We start from the raw sequence: 24,979 nt of genomic DNA, 5'->3' as shown, positions 1-24,979 counted from the left end.
TAACATAAGGAGAATAAAAAAGTGTCTACCATATATTTTCAAAAAGTATTAATTAACCCCTAAGCTACAGAGAAAATAGAAAGGAATATGAAAGAAATCTCAACTCCTTAGAATAAATGATGTTGATGGCACATCATGTCTACTTTCATGGAATATGGCTGAAACAGTACTTTATTTAAAGGGAATTTACAGGTTTGCATAGTTTTGGAGAAATTAACAAAATTGTCAACTGAACAAGCTGGACAAAGAACAATAGTCCAAAGCTAAAGAAATAAGAAGTAAAAAATTAAGATAAGGACTGAAATCATTGAAATTGAGAGCAGAAATTTGAGATAATTGGCAACATCACATGTAACTATGTGAGGTGATGAATTAACTAAACTTATTGTAATAATCATTTTGATATATATATATATATGTCAAAGCATTATGTTGTACACCTTAAGCTAATATAATGTTATATGTCAATTATGACTCAATAAAACTGGAAAAAATACTAAGATAAACCTCATGCAAGAATAAGCAAGAAAAAAAGGAAATTCAGTTTATTTTATTTTCTAAAGAAATTCAGTTTATACAAACAGCAAATGATTATGCAGCAGGAAAAATAGGAAATGACTATACGGAGTAATTTTATGCTCTTGAATTTGAAAAACTGATGAAATGAATGGTTTTTTATCCGCACAAATAGAAAAATGACAATTTTAATAAGAAATTCTTATTAAACAAATACCAGTCAGTGAAGTATAATTCATGAATGTTAACTGAAAACAAACAGTACACCTAGATGGCTTTGTAGGAGTGATATCAATAGTTCAATGAATAGAGAAGACTACTGTCATTAAAAACAATTCTAGAAAACAGAAAAATAAAGAAGTATAACTCATACATGAAGCCAGTTAATCTATTACCAAAAGAAAATATAAGAAGTTAAAAAAAAGTCTATTTCACTTATGAAGACAGATACAAACATTTAGCAATAAAGAGTATTAAAATATATTATGACACATTTCAAAAGTTGGTTTATGTAGGTTCATGTATATTTGATCCTACTTTATAAATTTAATTAGTTGGACAATCCTTTAATTTTTTCTAGATTCTGGGATCTACAGACTGAGGAAATTCACTGGAGGGATCTCTTTTTTAATGGAGTAATACTAACCTTAATATACAGGATTTGACTGAGCAATGAAGTGTTGAGCAATGAACTGAGACCAATGTTCAATACTGTTTAGAAATGTTCTCCTTGATGGGATGCCTATGTGGCTCAGTCGGTTAAGCATCTGACTTGATTTTGGCTCTGGTCAGGATCTCAAGGTTGTGAGATCAAGCCCTATGTTGGGCTCCACACTGAGACTGAAGCCTGCTTAAGATTCTCTCTCTCCCTTTTTCCTTGCTCCCCACTCATTTGCACACTCTCTCCCTCTCTCAAAAGGAAAAAAAAAAAGAACTGTTCTCATTGAAAGTTTCCTTAAGTCCTTTTTGAATTGAAACGCAACTGCAAAAACTAAATAAATGATGTTAATTCATTATAATCAGGTTACAACTTCAACAGCCTCTGTTTAGTAAATGCTCACTCTCAGCTAGATTTTGTGCCAAGCACTTTGCACACATCATTTCCTTTAATCCTCTTAGAACCTCTATCGAGAAGGTCTTTTGTCACCTCTTCTTTACAGATGGAAAAACTCAGGGCTGGGGTGCTTGGGTGGCTCAGTCAGGTAAGTGTCTGCCTTTGGCTCAGGTTATGATCCCAGGGTCTTGTGACTGAGCCCAGTGCCCCCACACCTGCTCTCTCTCTCTCTCTCTCTCTCTCGCACTCTCTCTCAAATAAATAACATCTTAAAAAAAAGAAGAAGAAGAAAAGAAAAGAAAAGAAAAGAAAAGAAAAAAAACTGAAGGCCAGAGATATAAGTAACTAGCTTGCCTTCTATAATCTTCCTTGAATAAATAATACAAACTCAATTGTCTATTGAGGTACATTTGGCACCTCAAGTTTTATTGTCTTGATTTCTCTGGCCTCCATCCTTTATAACTGAGGACTATTTACCCATGCATTAAATTTAGAAAAATTTCCCTTAACAAGAATACCTGACACTTACATGATACTTATTAGTGCCAAACATTGATCTTAGCACTTACATTAACATAGATACGTACACACACGCATATGCTGCCTCATTATAATCCCATTTTATTGATAAAGAAACTGAGGCCTCCAATGGTTAAGAAACTTGCCCTGGGACACCCAGTTCAGAAGTGGCAAAGCACACTTTCAAACAGACCCTGGCTATCTAGTTCGCTTGGGTCATGATCACTACATTTTATGTTCACCGATTTTCCTTATTGCAGCTAGGGAACGTAATAACCAGAATTAAGCTCTATGAAGGGCTTTGTTTCTTCACTGCTTTATCTTCATCACCAGAATGCAGCAGGTGTTTAATACATGCTATTTATGTTGCATGAATGAAAGAGTGGATTGCTGAATCCCCTACTATGTGCAAGATAAAATGCTTGGTAACTAGATAAGCAAAAATGAGTCAAGTATAAATGAAGAAATATGTATTTAGTTGCCTTCTTTGTACATTTAATATGTCTACCTTTAGGGAATAACTACCATCACAGTTGACAAACAAGATATGTCTACCACTGAATGAGCAAAATCTCCTAGTTTTGCCTGCCTTCCTTTGTCACATGTCAGAGTTGGTATCTATCTAGAATACTTCAATTCTACGACTGTTTTTTTTTTTTTTTTTTTTTACCAAATGAGAAAAAAATTGGTCACTAGGCAGAAACTGTTCCTTTCACCGTGTGCCTCTCAGTTTTTCTGCTTCCTGGACATTTTGTATTGAGGTTCTTCTTGTTAACCCTTGCACACCCCTCTCCTCAGCTTTTCATGGCTGTCCCGATCAATTACTGAACAGTAGGGGCAGTTACTCAGTAACCCCTGCTTTGTACAGAAACTGTCAGGACAGTTTGCTTCTTGGAGCCTAATTGACAACCCCTTGACAGGGACCTTTAAACCTACTTCTCATAACTAAAATTCAGTTGGACCCAACACATCTTGAACTGTTAATCGATACAGCCTATTTTTAAAGGACCCACAGCACTGTCACCTTAGCTTTCACCAGAGAGAGCAATAAATTTACAGGACAAAGCAAATTATAACAGTAAATAGTATAATTAAAACTTCTTAATGATTTTTAGTAGTCTTGAGTACTATAAAAGAATATCAAGACATTAGCATTAAAAATTAACAAAATCTGGGAGCACTTGATGGGATGAGCACTGGGTATTATTCTGTATGTTGGCAAATTAAACACCAATAAAAATAAATTTATTATTAAAAAAATTAACAAAATCTTTGGTAAAAGTATAACTTAATGGGACTCAGTGTGCCTCCAGTTCTGCTTTCCATTAAGAGACTATCTTCAGGAGCACCTGGGTGGCTCAGGGGTGAGCATCTGCCTGCCTTCAGCTCAGGTTGTGACCCTGGGGTCCTGGGATGGATCTTGGGATGGTCCTGCGGGGAGCCTGCTCTCCCTCTGCCTATGTTTCTGTCTCCCACTCTGTGTCTCTAATGAATACATAAATAAAACCTTTTAAAAAAAGAGACAGACTACCTTCGGTGTCACACTTTAGAGATATGCTCCACTAAAAGTAAAGGTTGGAAGGAAGCTTGGAATAGAAGAGGTTCGAGTGTGATTCTCAAATCATAAATACACTTGAAGGTATTAGGGAGAGAAATGTGAAGCCAAAGAGAATAGGAGGCTTCTCCATGGAATGGTAATTCTACTTTAAAATTTTTCAGGTGTGTGTGTGTGTATGTGTGTTTTACACTGAAAGAAACAGGGGTATATTTAGGATAGAATTCAATACCTGCCTAAAACTTAAAAGATGAAAGAGGATAGATAGTTGGGCTTTATTTCTAGATTGCAGCCACCCCCTCACTCTTCAACCCACCTCTCTGGCTCACAGTGGCAGGCATGTGGGGTTGGAATAGAGTGTTCCTGTGCCCTTAGGAGGTTGTGAGTCAACATGTTTGACAGTCACTGTGTAGTACACAGTGTGGGTGCGCGATGAGATGATTCGTGAAGTGGTAAGACATTTCATCCATGTAAAGGAACAGAACTTGGGATCCGCTTAGGGATCTTCATATCAGTTCAGTCCAGCCTTCAAGACCAGAAATGAATCATTGACAAATTAAGTGGATAAAGTTAGAAATAGTTAAGAAAAAAAATGATTGTCATTTATCGTGACTGTTAAATAAAATTAATAAAATGCTTCTGACGGTGCCTGGACCAGAGAAAGCACAACGTTAGGGTTTGCTGTTATGTTATTACTCTTTGTTATAGTCAAGAATCAGAGCTCTCACCATAGCTGAAATTCTTTTGGAATAATAAAACCTTCTTACATCTATGCAAATTATTACCATTTCTAACCACATGTGCACACACACACATATACACAATTTCCTCTAAGTTCAAAACATAACTCATTATTAATAAATTCTGGATAAATATATAATATAAAATAGCTAACGAATATAGTCTTTCAATAGTTCATTGAATTACCCTTTTTACAAAAAGTTACTCTATGAGCATGTTATATTTAAAGGATTCCATAGCAGATATTTGTTGGTTTTTATTGTCTGGATCGCTCTCCCTTCTTCTGATAATAATGCCCCAATTTCCTATTGAGATATCAACTTCCTCCTCCTGTGTGCAATCTTTGGGATTGTAGAGAATATTTCCTTCTTTCCTAACCAGTGTTGGGCAGATGATCCAGATCATTTAAACTCTGTCTCTGGGGCTTGGAAACTTGAATGAAAAGGTCTGGAGGGAAAAATTTTGGAGCTGATTAATCACAGTGGGGTTCCTTCATGAGACAATTATGTAAACTCTATTACCTGCACCCAAGGAGCTGCTTGGGATCCTCCCTGCCAGGGTTTGGTTCTTCAGATATTCCTTCAGTTTTAAGAGCTACTCCATAAACTTGTAATCATTTTTCTTTTTGTCTATGTTAATTATAATTGTTTTTATTACTTGAAACAAACAAATCCAAGCAAACATCCACAACAAAACAAATCCTAACCAAGTAATAAGCAAGCAAACAAAAACCCAACTATTTTATCTCCTCTTTTTTTCTTCCTGTAGGTTATGAATTACATACCTTGAATCTTTCAAAATATGCCCATGATTATATGTATTAAAAAACTGTATATAAATTCTCAAAACAGCAAACACATCTCTTCCTTTTATGTTAAGCCATAGGCTTCACCCAGAATTTAGGTCTTGGCTGGTAGGTGGTATCTGCAAAAGTCTTCTGATTACTACCCTGAATGTTCATACCCTGAATGTTCATAATTTGAATTGCCCAGGTTTATTTAGTTTTGGGGTTGTTTTTGGTATTATTTTGTTTTGCTTTTACTTCTTCCTGTGACTTTAATGCTAAGATCCTTTACAAGAATAAAAATGTCTTATACTCTCAATACTTGATACCAAATTATATTCTGCCTCAAGGTACTGTAAAACTTTACATATTCATTTCTTCATTCTCAAAGATTCTCTTGACACTTCACATTCCACTGAACCTTTCTCATGGGCATTCCTGCTCTGACTTCCCACAATTCTCCCCATTACATCCTGAGCCAAATGCCTTCTGTCTTTGGGAGAGATGCCATTTACTTTTTGGCAAGAAGACACTAGCTGATCTCTGGAATGCTATCAAATTCTTGTTTGTGAACCTTTCTCAAAGACCTTTGGGTATTATCTCCAGTATTTCCAAGGGTGAGCCTCTTTTATTTCCTCCAAACACTGGAGAGGCTGTTACCAAAATATGCCAGTTTTTGTTTTGTTTTGTTTTTTGCCACTTATGCTTTTCCAGAATATTCCTCAGAATGCACCCTAGCACATATTAGGATTCCCTGACTTATTTCTGCAGTGGTTTGATCTTTAGGGATATTACCTCTAAAATACTAAAAAAAAGTCTCCCCTTTTTTCCCCTTTTCATTTTTGTCTCACATTTGTTTCCTTTGGTGTGCCAACTGACTCTTTTCCTGCATTGTGAGCTTCTTCATCTTGAACAGTTTCTACATTCACTGTCTTTGAAATTTCTTTCCAACTCAGAGATTAACCTTTTATAGTTTGATCTTTTACCTGCTTTTTTCTCTTTCTACTCATAATCACTAGTTCTCAGTCACTGTCTTTACTCATTTTAGAAGCTTTATTTACTTGCTTCAGCTGCAGTGAGAGCAACAAGATCTGACACTGAGCCCAAGTGTAACTTGGCTCGTGTGCTACCTTCCCAGAGGGAATACCACAGGCAGGGCCAGGGTGCTCTTTGGCAGCTTCCTAGAACATGCTTTCTGGCATTCCTTGAGGCCAATATTCTGTCATAATTTGGCCATCAGCATCAGTGCTTTCTATTATTATTGTCAGTTTGTAGCCCATATCAGCCAGCCAATGAAGGTCAAGGGAGCCTTAAAAAAAATAAAAACCTCTAATTTTGAGTTGATATATTACTTCCATTCCCAATCCTAAAGATGAGACTTTTTTCCTTCCAGATGACAAAGTAGAGTAATTAACCCAGGAGCTTTTTCCTGACATCTCCCTGTCCTTCAAATCTATATCCTACCTAGTACCAATTATGCCTCCTAAATATTCCTTAGATTAGCTGACTTCTTTCTACTTCACTGAGTCCAAAATCTATCACCTCTTGTCTAGATGGCTGACCTTCCTTTCTCAGTGGTACATCTGGCACTCACTTTTGATCCATTCAATTGATTTCACGATGCAGTAGACTGGTGGTTCTAAAAATGTGGTCCCCAGGCCAGCAGCAACAGCATCAGCATTGCCTGGGATCTTGTTAGAAGTGTGATTCTCCCTCCTGACCTAGATATAAGGAATCAGAAACTGGACTGCAGCCCAGCAATCCATTTTAAAACTCTTCTAAGTGATTCTGAAATACAAAAGGTTCAAGAATCCCTGCAGTGGAATCTTCTTTTCAAATCACGGACCACACTGCTTAGGTACTTCAATGAATTTCAATTACTTTTAAGATAAAGTAAAAAAAAAAAAAAAGAAAAAAAAGAAAGAAAGAAAAAGTTTTAATGTAGTTTAAACAGTCCCGGATGATGGGGATCTTGCCTCTGCCTCCAACCTCCGTGCATGTCAAAGTCCCTTCTGCATTCCCTGCATGGCCATGGTTGGCCCTCTCGTAGTGATGGAGTCATTGTACCCGCTCTTCCTTCTCCCTGGACCCATTTCCCTCCACTCTTTGTTGATTTCCCCTTTTCATTTTTCAGCTCTCTGTTCCACTGGCAGTTGCTTATGAAAGGATTCCTGACAACCTACCAACACCCACCCCTCTACACGCACACACTAAACCAAAGCTCTGCGTACAGGTCTCATAGTACTATCTGTCATCTTTACAAAACACTTACTATAGTAGTTAGTGTCCCTGTGTTTGTATATTTGATTAGTGTTGTTGCCTCTGTTTGACTATACCTAGGCTCATATGATAGACATTGGGTGTTTTCTTCAGTCCCTAGTGTCTAGTCAGACCTGGTATATCCTTGCTTTCAATGAATGTTTTTTTGAGTGACCAAGTAGTTAACAATTATCCAGCATTTGCAATGTTCTAGGCACCAGGCTAAGATTTTTATATAGATTTTATCATTTCATTTTCAGGAAAAATGTCTTTCTTTTTGATCATTTAAAAAAGAAATATATATCACTTTCTATATGCCAAGCATGATTCTAAGCACCTAACAAATATTAATTCTCTTAAATCCATAATGACCGGTAAATACACACTATAATTATATTCATTTTATAGATGAGGAAACTGATGCCTATCTATTTGTCTCATGCCGTACAGTAAGTGATAAATCAAGATGTGGACACTAGTGGCTTGACTCCAAAACGTGTTGTTCTAAAAATACATGTTAAGAATTGAGAATTCCAGGTTACAATTGCAAAGATTTCTGCGAATTATAGGATTTAGGATTTATTTTATGATATATACTGCTCTGAAGTCATATGCTCATTAGAATAAACTAGATCACCAACACTTCATCTCCACTCTTATTCTGGAAATTAATGGCCAGAACCAGAAAACTAGGAGTTTTAGATAATTCTCCTGTCCCCAAGAGAGTGCAGAGGGATGACTCAGAGCAGGGAGGAGTCTAGCTTTGTTTTATGATTAGGCTGTTTATAAAGCAATTCCAGGAATATAAAGAATAATTGACAGCCAGGCCACCCTGATAGTTGTATTTCTGATAGCCACATTCTCCTTCAGGTGAATTCCTTATGTGCTGCTTTGTTGAGTCAGCTTTGAAAATTAACTAACCTCAAAGAGCCAGGTTGCCTAAAAACAATAAAGGTAGAGAAAAAGAATTATTTCAATAAAAATTTCAGTTATATCCCAGTGTTTGTGCACATAATGTCATCAGTTAACATTTTTAAAAGGATTTATAAGTATTTAACCATTACTTCAGATAAAATAAATAATTTCTTTTCTATAAGCTTTATGTTACATATTCCCTGTTTCCCAGCAGGCTACTACATAAGGTCCTACGCTTTTAATGATCATATTATGATTGTTTGACCTTCATCAGTCTTACTACCAATTATCTCTTCAAAGTGTCCTTCAATTGCTTTTATAAAAGGCCCTGGGAGAGAGTTTCATATGGACCCAAACCTGTCTGGCAGCAACAGTCACCACCAACAGACTTGGCTCGCCCTTCCTCATTTGGCTAGTCTGAGAATCCAGTCAATGTGGTCTCCCTTCTGCTCCTACCACCGAATATGTAGGCCTAGAATCTCAAACCTAGCCATCCCCTGACCTCTAACCCTCTGGGTACCAGAATTTCTGGGTTCCTAATACATCTGGAAGACTGACTATTTGAATCAAACTCTGTCACTGACTCTAGCAGCTTTGAATATACCAATACACTCACAATATCTTGCCCAGAACATTTCCCTTAATTTCTGGTCTTCTATCAGGTAGCTAACTGGAGAGGGTTTAGTGCAGTTTACAAGGGAAGGAAATAAATCCATGAGAAACAAACTGCTTTATGCTCCTTGGTTCTTTCCTACATGCTTTCTCTAACGCTAAAATTCTTGCTTTTCAAGTTGCAAAAGCAAAAATGAAAATAAAAACAACACACCATCATGTGCATCAAAAGATGTTAATAGATACTAAGAAGATTGCTATAATAAAAGAATATATCTACCTATAGAGGCAAGCCTTGTATTAGACGGGGCATTGCCATGACAACAGTTTCTGGATCAGAGCAAATTTTACAGGCTGATCATCTTTTGAACTCATGAGAAACTAATTAGCACTGGCTTTACTGGGATTAAATAAAAATACATCACTGTAGTTAATAAGAAGCTTCTGAAACTTCAAGTTAAATCTACAATAAGAGAATAGGTCAGTAAGAACTAAAATAGCAAGGATAAACCACTAAGAAATCAACAGCCTAAGAAACACTATGATTAAAGTGTAGCTAAAGTGATCTGTAGGAAAGAAGCAAGTTTAATCAACTTGCAGCTGAGTAATCTGAAAATGAACTGATTAAGATACTTAAAAAAGATGATATTATTAGAAGAAAGGTAGAAAGGAGGTATTCAGAAGTGAAAAAAATGCAAGAGTAGGGGTGCCTGGGTGGCTCAATTGGTTAAGTGTCTGCCTTTGGCTCAGGTCATGATTCTAGGGTTCTGGGAGTCCCATGTCGGGCTCCCTGTTCAGTGGGAAGCCTGGTTTTCCCTCTTCCTCTGTTCCTTCTCCTCACTTTTGCTCTCTCTGTCTCTCAAGCAAATAAATAAATTTGTTTAAAAAATGCAAGAGTGAAAAACTCTTGAATTTAAGATATAAATGCTCCAATCCTTGGTGGGGAGGTGGTGGTGGCAGGGAGGACTTCCATTGAATCACCATTCCTCAGCTGGCCCCATTAGCTTCTTTCTCCATAGCCCGAATGAAACCTTCTCAGGGGTCATCTAGCATTTCTATTCTGATTTCATTCCTAATAAATAATCTTTAATATTCAGTTCACCAAGTAGTTGAATACTCAGAATAAAGCACCATATTTGGTGAACATAGTAGAGAAAATGAAAAGAAAATACATCAACAGAGAATAGCCTTCTGTTCTCTCCTCCTACCACATTGGAAAAGACAAGTGTCCCATCATTGAAAGTTGATTCCTCCTCATTAATTCTGGAATCTAAATAAGTTACATGACCTCATTCCATTTATTATCCCTGATTTTTTTTCCTAATCTTCATTTTCTCTGTCTCTAATGGTTGCTTTTCATTAGAATTTAAATATAACTACAGTTCTCTAGTCTTCTATTAAAGAATCTCAACCCCCCAAAACACTGCTCCTCTGTTTTCTTTACTCTTCACAAATAGCCACATCATTCATACACCACCTACCTAAGCTTCTGACTAGAAATCATTATTTATTCCTTCAACTCCCTTACCCAACATCTAGTCAATTACTACACTTATTGAAATGCTGTAGTATTTATTAAATCTCACTCACCTTCTCTATCTACTGTTACTTCATTGTTTAAGACTGCTTCACTTATTTTCTGGATTATTATAATGAACCACTAACTGTTATCACTGATACGGTCTTATTTTCTTCCAATTCATAGTAAATGCTGTGACTCTTTTTTTTTCTTTTTCTTTTTTTTTAAATTTCTCTCTTTCGAAAATGTTTTATTTTAAAACAATATTGGGGAGGAAGGTTAAGCAGCTAGCCTGTGATCCTTCCTGATTACCAGGGAGATGCTCCTGGGGAGTGGGAGGTTAAGAAGGCAGGTAACCTGGTTCAATGTCCTTGTAAACAATGATAACTTGACCTCCAGGCCACCAGAATAATCACATTTATTGGAAGGGAGATTTGTTATCTATGAAATACTTTGAGGAAGATATTCTTGGTTGAGGATTGCTTATTGTAAACAAACCTAAACTTGGATGGATTTATGAGGCATGGCTCCCTAGAGAGTGTCACATAAACTATACAACTCTATTAAGTATAAAATAAAGATGTTTTACTATTTAAATGTTCCCTACTCTATGAGGTGACATTGGGGGCTTCTATTATTCTAGACCATAGACCAGATATGATGCAAAAAGGAGGGCTTATGGAGATTACTAGGATATTTCCTGACTGATTGCATTCTTAAAATATTGGTAGTTTGATACTAGGCACAATCTCTGATAAAAATGAGTTTCATATGGTGCCTGATTCTTTGTATTAACTTAATGTGTACTATACAATTTTGAAGATACACAAACATGATAAATGGAAGCAGTCTATAAAGCAATTCACAGAAATAGTAACAATATCTTGTGTCTTTCTTTTTCCCTTTATTGCAGAGATCTATTTAGTTATTATTCACCTCTTTAGTTTAAATTATCAAGTGTATGCTATGTTTTTACACAATAGTGAGAACTAATAGATTTAAATAATTTTTTCTCCTGCTTTTTAAATTTTTTAACCTAACTTTAATTTGTGAGTGTTTGCTCATATCACCAAGAAAAAAGTTGATTTTTCTTGTGGGAGGGGTGGGGGTGGTGAGGAGTAGAGGAAGAGGGAGAGAATCTTAAACAGGCTCCAAGCTTAATGGGAGCCCCATGGGGGTCGACAGAGTGCTTGACCAGGGGAAGGCAGTTATGAGGGGAGGAGGCTCGATCATGACTTGAGCCAAAAAAGAATTGGATGCTTAACTCACTAAGCTACTCAGGAGCCCTGAAAAAAACTTGATTTTTTTTTTCCTAAAGGTTTCATTTATTTATTCAAAGGGACACACACACAGAGAGAGGCAGAGACACAGGCCAAGGGAGAAGCAGGCCCCATGCAGGGAGCCTGACTTGGGACTTGATCCCGGATCCCGAGATCACACCCTGGACCGAAGGTGGCGCTAAACCACTGAGCAACCCAGGCAGCCCAAAAAACCTGGTTTTTAATGGCTGGATAAGCTTTCAACATTTGAATATATGTTAATTTATTCACTATTTACTTATTATTGGTCATAAATACTTTTTTCACTCTTCTAATACAAATATTACCACAATATGCAATTTATACAGTGAATCTATTACTATTTTTCTGATTATCTCCTTAGGATTAATTTACAGACAGAAGAAAATGTGATAAAAGAGTATGAATAGGGATCCCTGGGTGGCGCAGCGGTTTGGCGCCTGCCTTTGGCCCAGGGCGCGATCCTGGAGACCCGGGATCGAATCCCACATCGGGCTCCCGGTGCATGGAGCCTGCTTCTCCCTCTGCCTGTGTCTCTGCCTCTCTCTCTCTCTCTCTGTGACTCTCGTAAATAAATAATAATAATAATAAAAAAAATAACATTTAAAAAAAAAAGAGTATGAATAATTTCAAAGCCATATATCATTTAAAAAGACATAAGAACACACTTATTTCCTAAAAAAAGTAGAGTTCTTATTAGAATATAGCTATATGTGCTTATTTTGCATTTGATAAGGAATATATAATTTGTTAAATTTTCATTTAATTCACTTTTCTCTGATGACTAGTGATGTAAGCTTATATTTGTTGGCTACTCATATTTATGCTAAAAGGATTGTGGATTTGTCTGTTTTCCAAGTTGCTTTTACTGTGTAACTTAACTTGGAAGAACTTTTTTTAAAAAAGATTTTCTTTATTTATTTGAGAGAGAGAGAGACCACATCAAGGGGTGGGGAGGAGCAATGGGAGAGGGAGAGGCAGACTCTTGGCTGAGCAGGGAGTCCAAAGAGCCTGAGATCATGACCTAAGCTGAAAGTAGAGGTTCAATGGACTGAGCCACCCAGAAGCCCCTAAATTGGAAGAATTTTTATCATTTATATGTTTCAATGACAATATCTTTTCAATTTCATATTTCAAAGTTTTTGGTAGATTGTCTTTTGATTTCCCTTTGGCATTTTTAATACACAGTTATTAAATTTTATGTAGTCAAATATATATCTCTTTCCTCCTTTGCTTCTCTTTGTATTTATACTTAGAAAGTGTTTCAAAACTAAAGATTAGTCAAATCAATATGCTATTCTAGGTTTTAATTGCACATGGTTTTATATTAGAATTTATAATTCTTTGGGATTATCTTCATACTTGATACATGGTAAGGAACAAGTGAATATATTTTTCAAATACCCAGCTAATCATTCCCAATGATATTTATTGCATAATCTTTCCTTTGCACATTCCTTTATTATAGTTTATTTATCAAACAATTTCATGGGATGTCTGGGTGGCTCAGTCAGTTAAGTATCTGACTTGATTTCTGCTAGGTCGTGATCTCAGGATTGAAAGATTTGAGCCTGCTATCAGGCTCCCTACTGGGTGTGGAGCCTACTTGAGATTCTCTCTCTCTTTCTGCCCCCTCCCGTTACTTACATCTCTCTCTTTCTCTTAAAAAAAAAAATTCAGGTCTGGTATATGTCTAAGTTTATCTCAAAGGTATCTATTCCTTTCTGTTCATCTATCTGTTGATTGTAGTGTTGTAGCATGTTTTAAATTGTTTATATTAGTTTCCCCACTTATAATTATTTTCTTCAATTGTATATCACTTGTTTATTCTTTGAGATAACATTAGAATTATTTTTGTCAAGTACATCCTAAAAAACATCTGACTAGTCTTTTGAAGAAATATTTCATTATGTTTATTTAAAGTAATTGAAACAGTGGCATACCAAAAGTATTTATTTTTCTCAGTGAAAATGGACTCTGCTGTTGTATTAAAATCATTCTGATCCCAGAGTAAAATTTGATGGTGTCTTACATATATAAAATATTCATTTTTTCTGAGATATTTCATGTTTTAATTGTCTTCCGCTATTGTGTAGAGCATCTTTCTTCCCTCTCTTCTGGACTGATTATGTCTGAAATAGATCAAAACTAATGATTTTGCATTTTCATATTTTATTGAAACACTTTACAGAACTCCTATTAACTTAAAAAATTTGTGTTGATTTTATTGAGTCTTTAAGATACATATGCATAGCCTTTGTAAATAATGTTTTTCTTTACAATTTTTAATAGGTAAAATATATTTTTGTGGCTTAGAATTTTTGGAATATTATTAAATAGAAATTATGATTGGCATCTTTTGCACATTTCTACTTGTAAGAACTCTCTCACTTCTGGTCATTTATCAGAATATTATTTTTTTAAAGATTTATTTATTTATTTGAGAGAGAGAGAATGAGAGAGAGAGAGAGTGAGAGAAAACAAGTGTGTGCAAATGTGGGAGTGTGGGGAGGGACAGAGGAAGGGAATCTTTAAGCGGACTCCCTGCTGTGCAGAGCCCAACACTGGGCTCCATCTCAGGACCCTGAAATCATGATCTGAGGCAAAACCAAGAGTCTGGACACTCAACTGGATGAGCCATCCAGGCATTCCAAGATACTATTTATATGTTAAGGAAGTTGCTTTCTCCTACACTTGATTTTTTTCCCTTGTTTTTTCCCTAAAAAGTTAGATGAAATAATACAAAGCATTGCATAATTCCTAACAAGTTGTAAATGTAAAACAAATGTTAAACAATGTCATTTATTTATTTTATGGAGCACATCGTATTATTGATAAGGTTGTAATATTAGGAATATCTTTTTTGATTTGAAACCAAGTGGTTCTGACCCTTGTCTTTTTTATATTATTGTACAATATTACATTGATAACTTTTCCAATTTCTTTTATTCATGTATTTGATTTTTTTATATGACTTGAGTTAATTTCGGTCATTTGTATTTTCCCAGAATTGCCCATGGCATCAAGATTTTCAAATATATTAACATTTCATTGCATAACGTACTTTATAAAACATAACAGTAGCCGAGGGGGAATAGTAACTGCCTCTGATTTTGTTCTTCTGTAACTTCCCTGGATCTAGTTTTATTCATTTATCCTTAAAGGAATTAGATGCAACATTACCTCCTGTTATGGACTAAAAGTTCATATCCTCCCCAAATCTATATTTCAAAGCCTTAATCCCTAGTGTTTTAGGAGATGAAGCCTCTAAGGAATTCATTACAGTTAAATGAGGACATAAGGGTGGGACTCCGAACTGATAGGATTAGTGTCCTTAGAAGAGACATCAGAGACCTGGCTCTTTCCCCCTGCCACTGCAAATCCACTAGGTCATGTGAGGACACAGCTAGAAGGTGGCCTTCTGCAACCCATGGGGAGAGCTCTCACCAGACACTACCCTGCTGACACCTTACTCGTGTAATGCCAGCCTCCAGATTTGTGAGAAAATAAATTTCTGCTGTTTTAGCCACCCAGTGTGTGGTATTTTATTATAGCAGTTCTAGTGGACTAATAATGTACTTCCTCACCAAAGTCTTACACATTTCCATAGCCCTCTTTCTGTGAATGTCTGTCGCAGCTCTTATTGTATTGCTCAATAAATACTTCTTGTATAAAGGAAAGCAACAAAATGTCATATCCCTCTTCCTGATGAATGAACTTACCATTCAGTTACCTGTGTGGATATGTTAATGGGACTGATTATCTCTAGGTATAGTGACTGAACCATTTTTTTTTTAGCATGAAAAGCACAGGCACAAATCTGAATGTCTTCCCTTTTGGCATCCAAGCCACCAGCAGATCTTCTTCAATGTTATCCATTTGTCTCTCTCCCAACTTAAATTAGTCCACATGTAGTAGTTACAAACATAACAACTCATTCACTCACACTGTGTTCATCAGATGCAAACTTGTTTTTTACTTTGATGCTATGTGAAATAAGTACTAGGTTTTATTTTTAAAAAATATTGGGGCACCTGGGTGGCTCAGTCGGTTAAGCTTCTGCCTTCGGCTCAGGTCATGATCCCAGGGTCCTGGGATAGAGCCCCACATCGGGCTCCCTGTTCAGCGGGGAGTCTGCTTCTCCCTCTGCTCTGTTGCTCCCCCTCCTTGTGTTCTCTTGCTCTCCCTCTGTCAAATAAATAAATACAATCTTAAAAAATAAATAAAAATAAAAAATATGAAAAAGAGGAGCATCGACTGGCTTCTGGACTATGCGGAATGACACATGGCACATTGTTTTATAACTGAGAACACCTGCTCTGGACACTGAGTGCCTGATTTTCAATCCAGAATCTACACTTGGCTCTCTATGAAACTATCAGGCAACATCTTCAATCTCTCCATGTCTTAGTTATTCATCTGAAAAATAAGAATACTTACCTGCCAGATTTGTGCATGTAAGATTAATTGATACATGTAAATTACCTGGAACAGTCCTTGGCACATAGCAAGTGTTCCAGAATTAGCAGCTGTGATATTTGCTACACATACGTGTATACGTGTATATGTGTATACGTGTATACGGCTTCAGAAGTATCTTTCATTACTGAATATGAAATTGCCACAGTGGCAGTAGCAGTCAGAAACTTCATACTTCCACTGAGAGACAGAGTTGTAGGAGACTTTTTTTTTTACATGGAATAACCTAGTCAACCACTCAGCAACCAGTCACTTCTCAGAAAAAGCAAAATGCTATTTTGCAGCAGTGTGAATGTGTCACTACTTGTCATTGGCCACAATGCAAAAGGCAATTTGCTTCATTTTAATTTGATTTTGTTCCATCTTTTAGAGTAATTACCGGACAATTATTTTGTCATAAACTGTATGCTCAATGGGCAAATCTGGCTCCATGAGATTAAGAAACTCATTTTCTCTGATGTGCTTTGCCCCTCTTTGACCTTCAATTTCTGAAAACATATTTTTCAGGTGTTCTCTTTGGGAGTAAGTGATTTTTCAATCATTTTCATTCTTAATTTTCATTTTTCTTGTGTATTGAAATTCCATTATTTTTCTACAGCCAGCAAACTAACTCAAACTTTTGTATATAACAAATGATCATTAAATATTTTTGAAATTTCTATGCTTATGACACAGTGTTATAAATGGGTGTTATAGCAAATATATGTAAGCCCCCTTAAAGAACTCAAAAGCCAGAAAAACAAGTAGCAAAATAAGACAACAATCCCTAAGTTTCACAGAAGCATGAACCAAATTTATTTTGACATTCTATTATAGTTACCTAACACAGTTTCAGGTACATGGGAGGCATAAATATCTCCTAAATGTGTAAGTGAATAAATAAATGACTGAATGAATGTTCAAGCAAATTTTTAAGAACTTATGGCTTTTTCTTTCTTTGGAGAGAAAAGAACAAAATTTCTTTGGTCATATGCATTATGAGATGATGATCCTCAACCTTCCAATATCTGGAAATTTCCAACCATAACAATTTCAATGCTTTTAAGACAGTTGTTTTCTGCTCCTCATGGTATGAAAGAAGACTCATGCTTTAGAAATCCCAAAGCTAGGGAAACTGTAAAAGTTTTGTTTTGGTATATAGCAACTCTGTGAAATCTAAATATAAATGAGATCCTTAAAGCAAAAAAATATATATAATGTTTAAATATGATTCCATGAATTGCTGACAAAAGACCTTGATGTGAAGCAAACATAAGCACAGTTCAAAAGCTAAATCATCTGCTTTGAGAAGCAGTGAGAAGAGAGATTGATGCTTGTTTACTTTTTATTATACTAAATGATTAACATACTGATAGGGCTAGGAAACCCTTAGATATTATAGTTCATATTATTTCCATTTATGTTTCAGTTTAATAATAAATTGAATGAGAAATTGAGATTCATAAATAATTATGTCTAAAAACGATGGCATTATTCAAGGCTTGGAGTTAGTCTCCTAAATTAATGATTGTCAGGTGGTTGACAGTGGCAATATTTGCAAGACTTACATTGACTAAAGATGAAGAGATTTGTGAGCATTTATGTTTCAGGCAATAGAAAATAATTAGGAAACAATTTTTAGCTGGGTGGCATCCTTGTGATAATCTAATTTGACAGTCTCAATTTATGGCTTGATAGAGTTATGAAATAGATATGTAAAAGTCAAATTATCACTAATACTACACATTTAGTGACACAATAGGAATTTTAAGCCACATATTTGACTTCCAGTTCAAGGCTTCCCATAATACAATGTCTCTTCTCTTCATGAGATGAGGAAGCTGTGATAGTAAGAATTCAAAATGAAAAATAGCCCCAAATCACATGAAGTGGATTAAAATTAAAATAACTCTAATAGAAATGTAAATTGAAAAGAGAAGTCTTGCCTGGGTATTGAATGGAACCAGCAGCTTGTCTTGGTCATGCTGGTACACATTCTTTTACTGCTTTCTCCTTCAGGACACTGCATTGTGTCCTAGACACCTGAAGCCAGGGAGATTGGGTAGCAAGGGGACCCAAGCCAAATGGTAGCGTAGGTGGACACAGAAGTTTGTTCTTGTTAAAGATTTCTTTATTTATTTGAGAGAGGGAGAGAAAGAGCTCCTGCGTGCACAAACAAGGGGAAGGGCAGAGAGAGAGGGAAAGAATCCCAAGCAGACTTTGCAGTAGAGGATGGAACCTGGTAGGGGCCCTCCACTGGGGGCTTAGTCTCACTACCCTGAGATCATGACCTGAGCTGAAACCAAGAGTTGGAGGTTTAATGGACTGAGGCACTCAGGTGTCCCCAGAAGTTTGTTCTTAAGTCTGATACTCTTTTAGTCCTTTTAAAAATGGGAGGATCCCTCACCCTGACCCATATTATAAGCAAACAAAGGCTGCCTATCAAGAATTGCTTCTGCTCTGGGTAAAGATTTCTGTCTAAATGTTTCTTATGGGTGTGGTTGTAAGAAGAGAGTATTTATATATTTATTAAAGATTCTATTTATTTGAGGGAGAGAGTGTGCGTGTGTATGTGAGAGAAAGAGAGAGAGAGCGCGAGCACACGAGCAGGGGGAAGGGCAGAAACAGAAGCAGACTTCCTGCTGAGCAGGGAGCCTTGTTGAGGCGGGAGGAGCTTGATCCCAAGACCCTGGGATCATGACCAGAGTTGAGAGCAGATGCTTAACCAAGCTCCCCTAAGAGTTACTCTCTAAGTGTTACTCTCTGTCACACTATGGTAGATTCTATACTGAGGATTTTATTATACACTATCTATAAGATAGGAATAATTTTAATATTTACCTTATAGGGTGATTTTGAGAATTATTATTATTATTTTATAGATTTTATTTATTTATTCACGAGAGACACAGAGAGAGACAGAGACATAGGCAGAGGGACAAGCAGGCTTTCTGCAGGTTGCCTGATGCAGGACTCGATCAGAGGATGCCGAGATCACGACTGGAGCTAAAGGCAGATGCTCAACCACTGAGCCACCCAGGTGTTCCTAGGATGGTTTTGAGAATTAAATGAGATCATTGAGTGTTTAGAAACTGCCTGCCAGGCAGACAGGACTAGATGAAAGAGCCGTTACTATCATTGTCTCATTTAATCCCAATGATTTTAAGCAATGGCTGAGAATTCTTGAATTTGTTAAGATGGTTGGAACCGATATTTGGTGGCTTTAGGGCCAGAAATCAGACCCATGCTCTTCACCATTAGGTTTCTGCATCTTTCAGGAACTGCGGTTGAATGTGAACAGGGAGTGGATCAGAGACAGGTGTAACCTCCTGTTCTCTTATGCACTAGCTGTGAAAACTTTAGCATATCATCTGAACTATGTTTTTTTCATCTCTAAATGGGAATAACAACACCTAGGATTGCTGTGAAGATACAGAAGGTAACGTGTAACAGACTAATGGTTTGAAAACTATGTACACATTTTCCTGTTTGGACTTTGAATGCATGCCCTTTATCTGAGGCTAGCCTATCCTGGGGTGAAGTGGAGTGGGTAAGTTAGGATACATTGGAGCCAAAATAAAAAGGGAAAGGAGAATGTAATTTTCAGCTTCTGACATATAGTATAAGATGCGAGCTCACTTACTATTTTGAGAGAAGATTTTTCAAATGCCTTTATTCCCTTTTTTAAAATACCAAGATCTAAGACTGAGAGGTGCTCTCTGGACCTTGGTCTGAGTAGGAAGTGCCAGACAAATAAGTGTAATATTAAAAACAGAGGGAGGTAGGAAGACCTCTTAAAAGCCATAGGAGCCTGAGTGACCAGCCACGCCAGACCCCAGCAAGGTTACAGCGCCAAAGAAGCTGGGGGGAACCCAGAACAGGCACACAGCAACACTGAGTGTCCTTACTGGGAAGTCCCGGATCACAGTTCTTCTAGGCTCAAACGTAAACCAGGAGAGCAGACCAGAAGCAGGTAGACAAAAAGCATGCATCTGAGGTTGGAAGATGTCAGACTGGAAGACGGTTTCCTTCTTTCTCTTGGGCTTTATCTGAGGTTTGGAGAAAAGCAGATGAAAGAAGAGAATACCTGAGAGAATAAAAAAATTAAAATGACCAAAGGGTGTGTGGGGGGGTACCTGAGTGGCTCAATTGGTGAAGCGTATGCCTTCAGCTCAGGTCATGATCCCAGGGTCCTGGGATCAAGCCCCACATCAAAGTCCCTGCTCAGCGAGGAGTCTGCTTCTCCCTTTCCCTCTGGCCCCCGCCCTCCCACCCTCCCACCCCATCTTGCTCCCTCATGCTCTCTCTCTCTCAAATAAAATAAAATCTTTAAAAAAAATGACCAAAATGGACCGTTTCACTCAAGGGCTGACAAACTATATGCCCAGTAGCCAACTCTAGTCATAGCCATAGCCTATTTTTGTAAATAAAATTTTACTGGAAAACAGACACACCCATCCATAGGTATTGTCAATGGCTACTTTTGTGCAACAATGACAGAACTGAACAGCAGTGGCAGAGATCCTTTGGCCCACAAAGCCCAAAATACTTACTATTTGGCCCCCTACAGAAGTATGTAACTTCCTAGTTTAAAGCATCAGGTACAACTTGTTTTAACAAATAGTGTGCATTAATTTATTTTTCTTAATATTTGATGACTCAGGTAAAAAGACCAAGTAGCTTTAAGCTACTTTATTGCTTTCTCTTTACTGCTAGTTAAATCTTTACTGCCAGTTAAATCTACATGAAACTGCACGCCCAAGACACGTATGTAAATAACCATCACTGCTAGCCACAGAGTCGATGACTGAGCTTATGTTAAGTTTTCTCTGCTTCTTTCAAAGTGACCATATTTCTTAGCAGGCAACATAGTATTTGGAATGTACTTAGCTGAGACAGAAGGTGAGAGTGAGGCAGAGAAGAAATGAAAATACAGCCCCTCACCTCTCCTTAATAGAGGCAGAGCTGAATGTGCTAGCTGAGAAGGTGATGGGCCTTGGCCTTGGAGAGGCACCATTTTTTTTTCTCATTGATGAGCTCCAAGATTTATCTCCTAAACTATAGCCTTAGGGAAGTGGGAGCCAAAAGGACTTTCCTTTAGCTTTAAATAGTTCCTAAAAGAGTCTTGATATACTGGCTGAGACATTTTCTCAAAATCCAGTTCTTAGGAAAATGTCCTGCAAACTAGCTAACACCTAATTGTTAAGGCACAGCAACATAACTGAATTAGTCCCCTGAAGTATCTTGTGTAAGACACCGAAACATTTCGGAGTCAACTACCCCTCTGGAATAGAGGAACACTTTAAACTGCCTTACAAGGAAAAAAAAAAAAAGAAAGAAAGAAGAAAGAAGAAAGAAGAAAGAAAGAAAGAAAGAAAGAAAGAAAGAAAGAAAGAAGGAAAGAAAGAAAAAGAAAGAAAAACAAAGCATGTGTATAAAATGGTTTGCATTCAATTTCAAGGAGCTTTTGTTTCGGATGTTTCCTAAATAATTTGTTCAGGACTTCAGAAGTGGGCAAGTATAGAAGTCTTTGAATTTCCTATTATTCACACATTATTTTCTGTGAATGCTTCTCATCTTCCCCATTCATTTTCATTTTTTTCAAATTTTTTAACTTAGCCATACTTCCTGTGTTCACTCTACCATTTTTTTTTCCCGGTGTCAAATAAAGGTATAATGATAAAAGAGGAAAAATAAGATTATAATATGTATATCTTGTTAATATGTAGTGGTCAGCCTTGTTTAACCTCTGCCTCTCAGTAATTTTATACGTAACTGGTGAAACAGGACTGTTCCATTTCAATAGCCTTCTCCAGTGGAGAAGCTTTTTTAGGTATAATTTACATCTTTCTTGTTGTAATTTGCAACCATTTACTGTGATTCTGTCTCCATGTAGATGGAAAACATCTGGTCAACCTTTTTACAGAGCTTTTTATATTCTTGAAACCAGTTATTAACAACCCTCAGCTATCTTTTCTTTAATAGCAATCTAAGTTGCTTTAACATCTCTTCATAATAGCTTGCTGCTCCTTGTGTACAAAACTGTGATCGCTAGGACACAATCTGAGTTGTTTCTGGAGTGGTGAAGAGTTTGCACTTACCCAATCACATCTCCTTTACTTCAACCCCTAATGTGTGGCTTGTGCATCTTTAAAGTGGGCTGAGTTGTTGTCTATGACTTTAAAAGCAGGTAAGAGATTTATTGGGGCCACAGGATGCCATACTTTCTGCCTCAACCACAGGAGGAAATCCCTCATTTAAGAAGTTCTAAGAACATTCCTTGTGTTTTCCTCAGTCTTGATTCACAGAATAAAATCTCACATTTCTCTTTAGAAAAACTACACAACAATCCAAACAAATAAATTATTAACTATTTTGTTATGCAAATGATTTTTTAAAAGACATTTTAAATGACAAAAATGTGGCAATCACATTTATTTAAAAACTCAAAACTCTTAACAATGCCATCAGATGATAGATCTCATTAAATAGTATTAAAGAAAACAAAAGAAAATCTGTAGGATTTACATGTTAAATTATCATATTGTAAGTATAAAAGACCAGGTGTTCTCTCTTGACAAATTCATAACTTTACAAGGCAGATGCAAAAGTATTTTATCACGTAAAATATTCATCATTTTTTTCTTTTGTTTTTATTGAATAGATTTTAAATAAGCAAGAGTTTAGTCAAGGAAGCCTCTAGTGAACACACAGACTTTGAGAGAAGGACAAGTCCCATCTCCCACCAAGAGAGAGGTAAGAACATGTGGTTATATGTGGTAGACTCATCAATTCATTCAATAAATATGATCTGTTCCTAACTTATCTTGAGGGCTACTCAAGTTGCTGTTGATACAACAGCTAAGGAAGATAGACAAGATTTCTTCTCTCATGCAGCTAACATTTTAGTGGGGGAGTGGCAGACAATACAATAAAGACAAGTAAATGAGCCAGTATCAATGAAAACAAGTTGTTTGAAGAAAATAAAATTCAGTACTACAGAATGACTAGTGCCTACATAAGTCAAGGGATATCTAGTATATCTATATCTAGATATCTATATCTATTATTATCTTGAATGACAAGTGGGATCCAGCTCCTCAATGATCCGGAGAAAAAGCAACATAGAGAAACTACAGGAAATAGAAAGATGCCCTTGTGCCTGGACAGAATGCTATGTGCTTTGTGAAACTGTTCATGTAATCTTTCTCACAACGAATGCATTTCCTGTCCCTCTCCATCAATCCAAATTCAAATCTCCCATTTTCTACAAGTCCTCCCTCAATTCCATAAAACCATCTATTTTGACTCCAGCTCTTAAAATATCTTTTAAAAAATATTTCAGTGGTACTGGGAAACTTCACCCCTAATGATAGATTATGTAAATATTTGTGGGTGACTCTCATGTTCTCAGAGTACATAGTTATCTCTTCAATAATGAGAATTGTGTCTATTTATTTTGTCCTCCATAGTGACAATTCTACTGACAAGTGATAGTGATAAAATAAGAATCTTGAGCCTTGTTGATATCTACCAAGACTTGTCACTTGACCTTGAAATTATGACTTACTCCTTAAATTTTCAACCTCTAACAAGTTTTTTATAAAAAGAAAAGAGGAATGCTTCTGGGTAATTACCACAGTATCTTGCCTCAAACTGACAAAAGTGTGTTAAATAAGCATAAAGTAATTGAAGCTGTGCAGATTGGGTACATTTATTAACATATCCTAGAGAATTAATCCTTGCTTGGAGGACTTAAGCCTGATTCTTAGCTGCTAGTTGTCAGTTCTTAGCCTTAAACTTTCAATGATTGTCCAGTTTTTGTCCCCCCAGTAACAAGTGCCCTTTCTTTTTCTTTTTAAAAATTTTATTTATTTATTCATGAGAGAAACACACACAGAGAGGCACAGACACAGGCAGAGGGAGAAGCATGCTCCATGCAGCAAGCCTGATGTGGGTGGGACTCAATCTCGGGTCTCCAGGATCACGCTCTGGACTGAAGGCGGCGCTAAACCGCTGAGCCACCCAGGCTGCCCCTCTACTCAACATTGTTAAATTCTAGACTTTCTGGTTTGCATCCAAACAATGGAATAACATGAATATCTTTGAAAAACTGAACAATGACTCTAAGTTCACTACACTATGTTACAGCTGATCTTTAAGATCCTGTGAAAAGTTATGAACTTTCAGAAGTTTAAGCAGTACCCTTTCTACTACAACTCTTCAGTTTAATATTTATTTTGTTCTTTATTTTTTTAAAGATTTTTATTTATTTATGAGATACACACAAAGAGAGACAGAGACACAGGCAGAGGGAGAAGCAGGCTCCCTGTGGGGAGCCCGATGTGGGACTGGATCCTAGGACCCAGGACCTAGGACCCATCCCAGGACCATGAGCCAAAGGCAGACGCTCAACCACTGAGCCATCCAGGCGTCCCTTATTTTGTTCTTTAAACTACTCTTAAATATCCTAATATTTCAGGAAGTAAATGGCTATAGGACATCATTTTTGTAAATGCAGAAACGTCAATGTCTTCACGTTTGGTAGCAATCTCTAAACACTGATAATACTATGCAGAAACCCACACTGTTGAAACTCTAATTTTCAAGAATGAGGGCAAAAGAATACAGGGGTTGCAGTTAATAAACTGAGAACAGTTGGAGGAGTATGTGACTCTTGATCTTGAGGTCCTGAGTTTGAGTCCTGTGTCGGGTGCAGAGATTACTTAAATAAATAAAACTTTAAAAG

The 24,979-nt window shown here is 36.7% G+C and overlaps 1 protein-coding gene across 10 annotated transcripts in view; it reads right to left on the bottom strand.

Annotated features, from left to right (window-relative positions):
• Nucleotides 1-24,979, bottom strand: part of FUT9 (fucosyltransferase 9) — a 203,790-nt gene that overhangs the window by 14,314 nt on the left and 164,497 nt on the right. For 5 of the 10 annotated variants that reach the window (XM_072737565.1, XM_072737618.1, XM_072737611.1 and 2 more), the window contains one exon: nucleotides 15,807-15,960. The exons of the other annotated variants lie outside the window; for them this stretch is intronic. In XM_072737565.1, coding sequence (XP_072593666.1) covers nucleotides 15,807-15,882 — 76 coding nt within the window. In that variant the 5' untranslated portion in view covers nucleotides 15,883-15,960. The remainder of the gene's footprint in view (nucleotides 1-15,806; nucleotides 15,961-24,979) is intronic. 10 annotated transcript variants of the gene reach the window in all.

Source organism: Vulpes vulpes, chromosome 1 (assembly GCF_048418805.1).
Source record: "Vulpes vulpes isolate BD-2025 chromosome 1, VulVul3, whole genome shotgun sequence".
Lineage (NCBI taxonomy): Eukaryota > Metazoa > Chordata > Mammalia > Carnivora > Canidae > Vulpes > Vulpes vulpes.
Note: the sequence above shows the minus strand (reverse complement) of the source record. Positions and strands in the feature narration are given on the sequence as shown.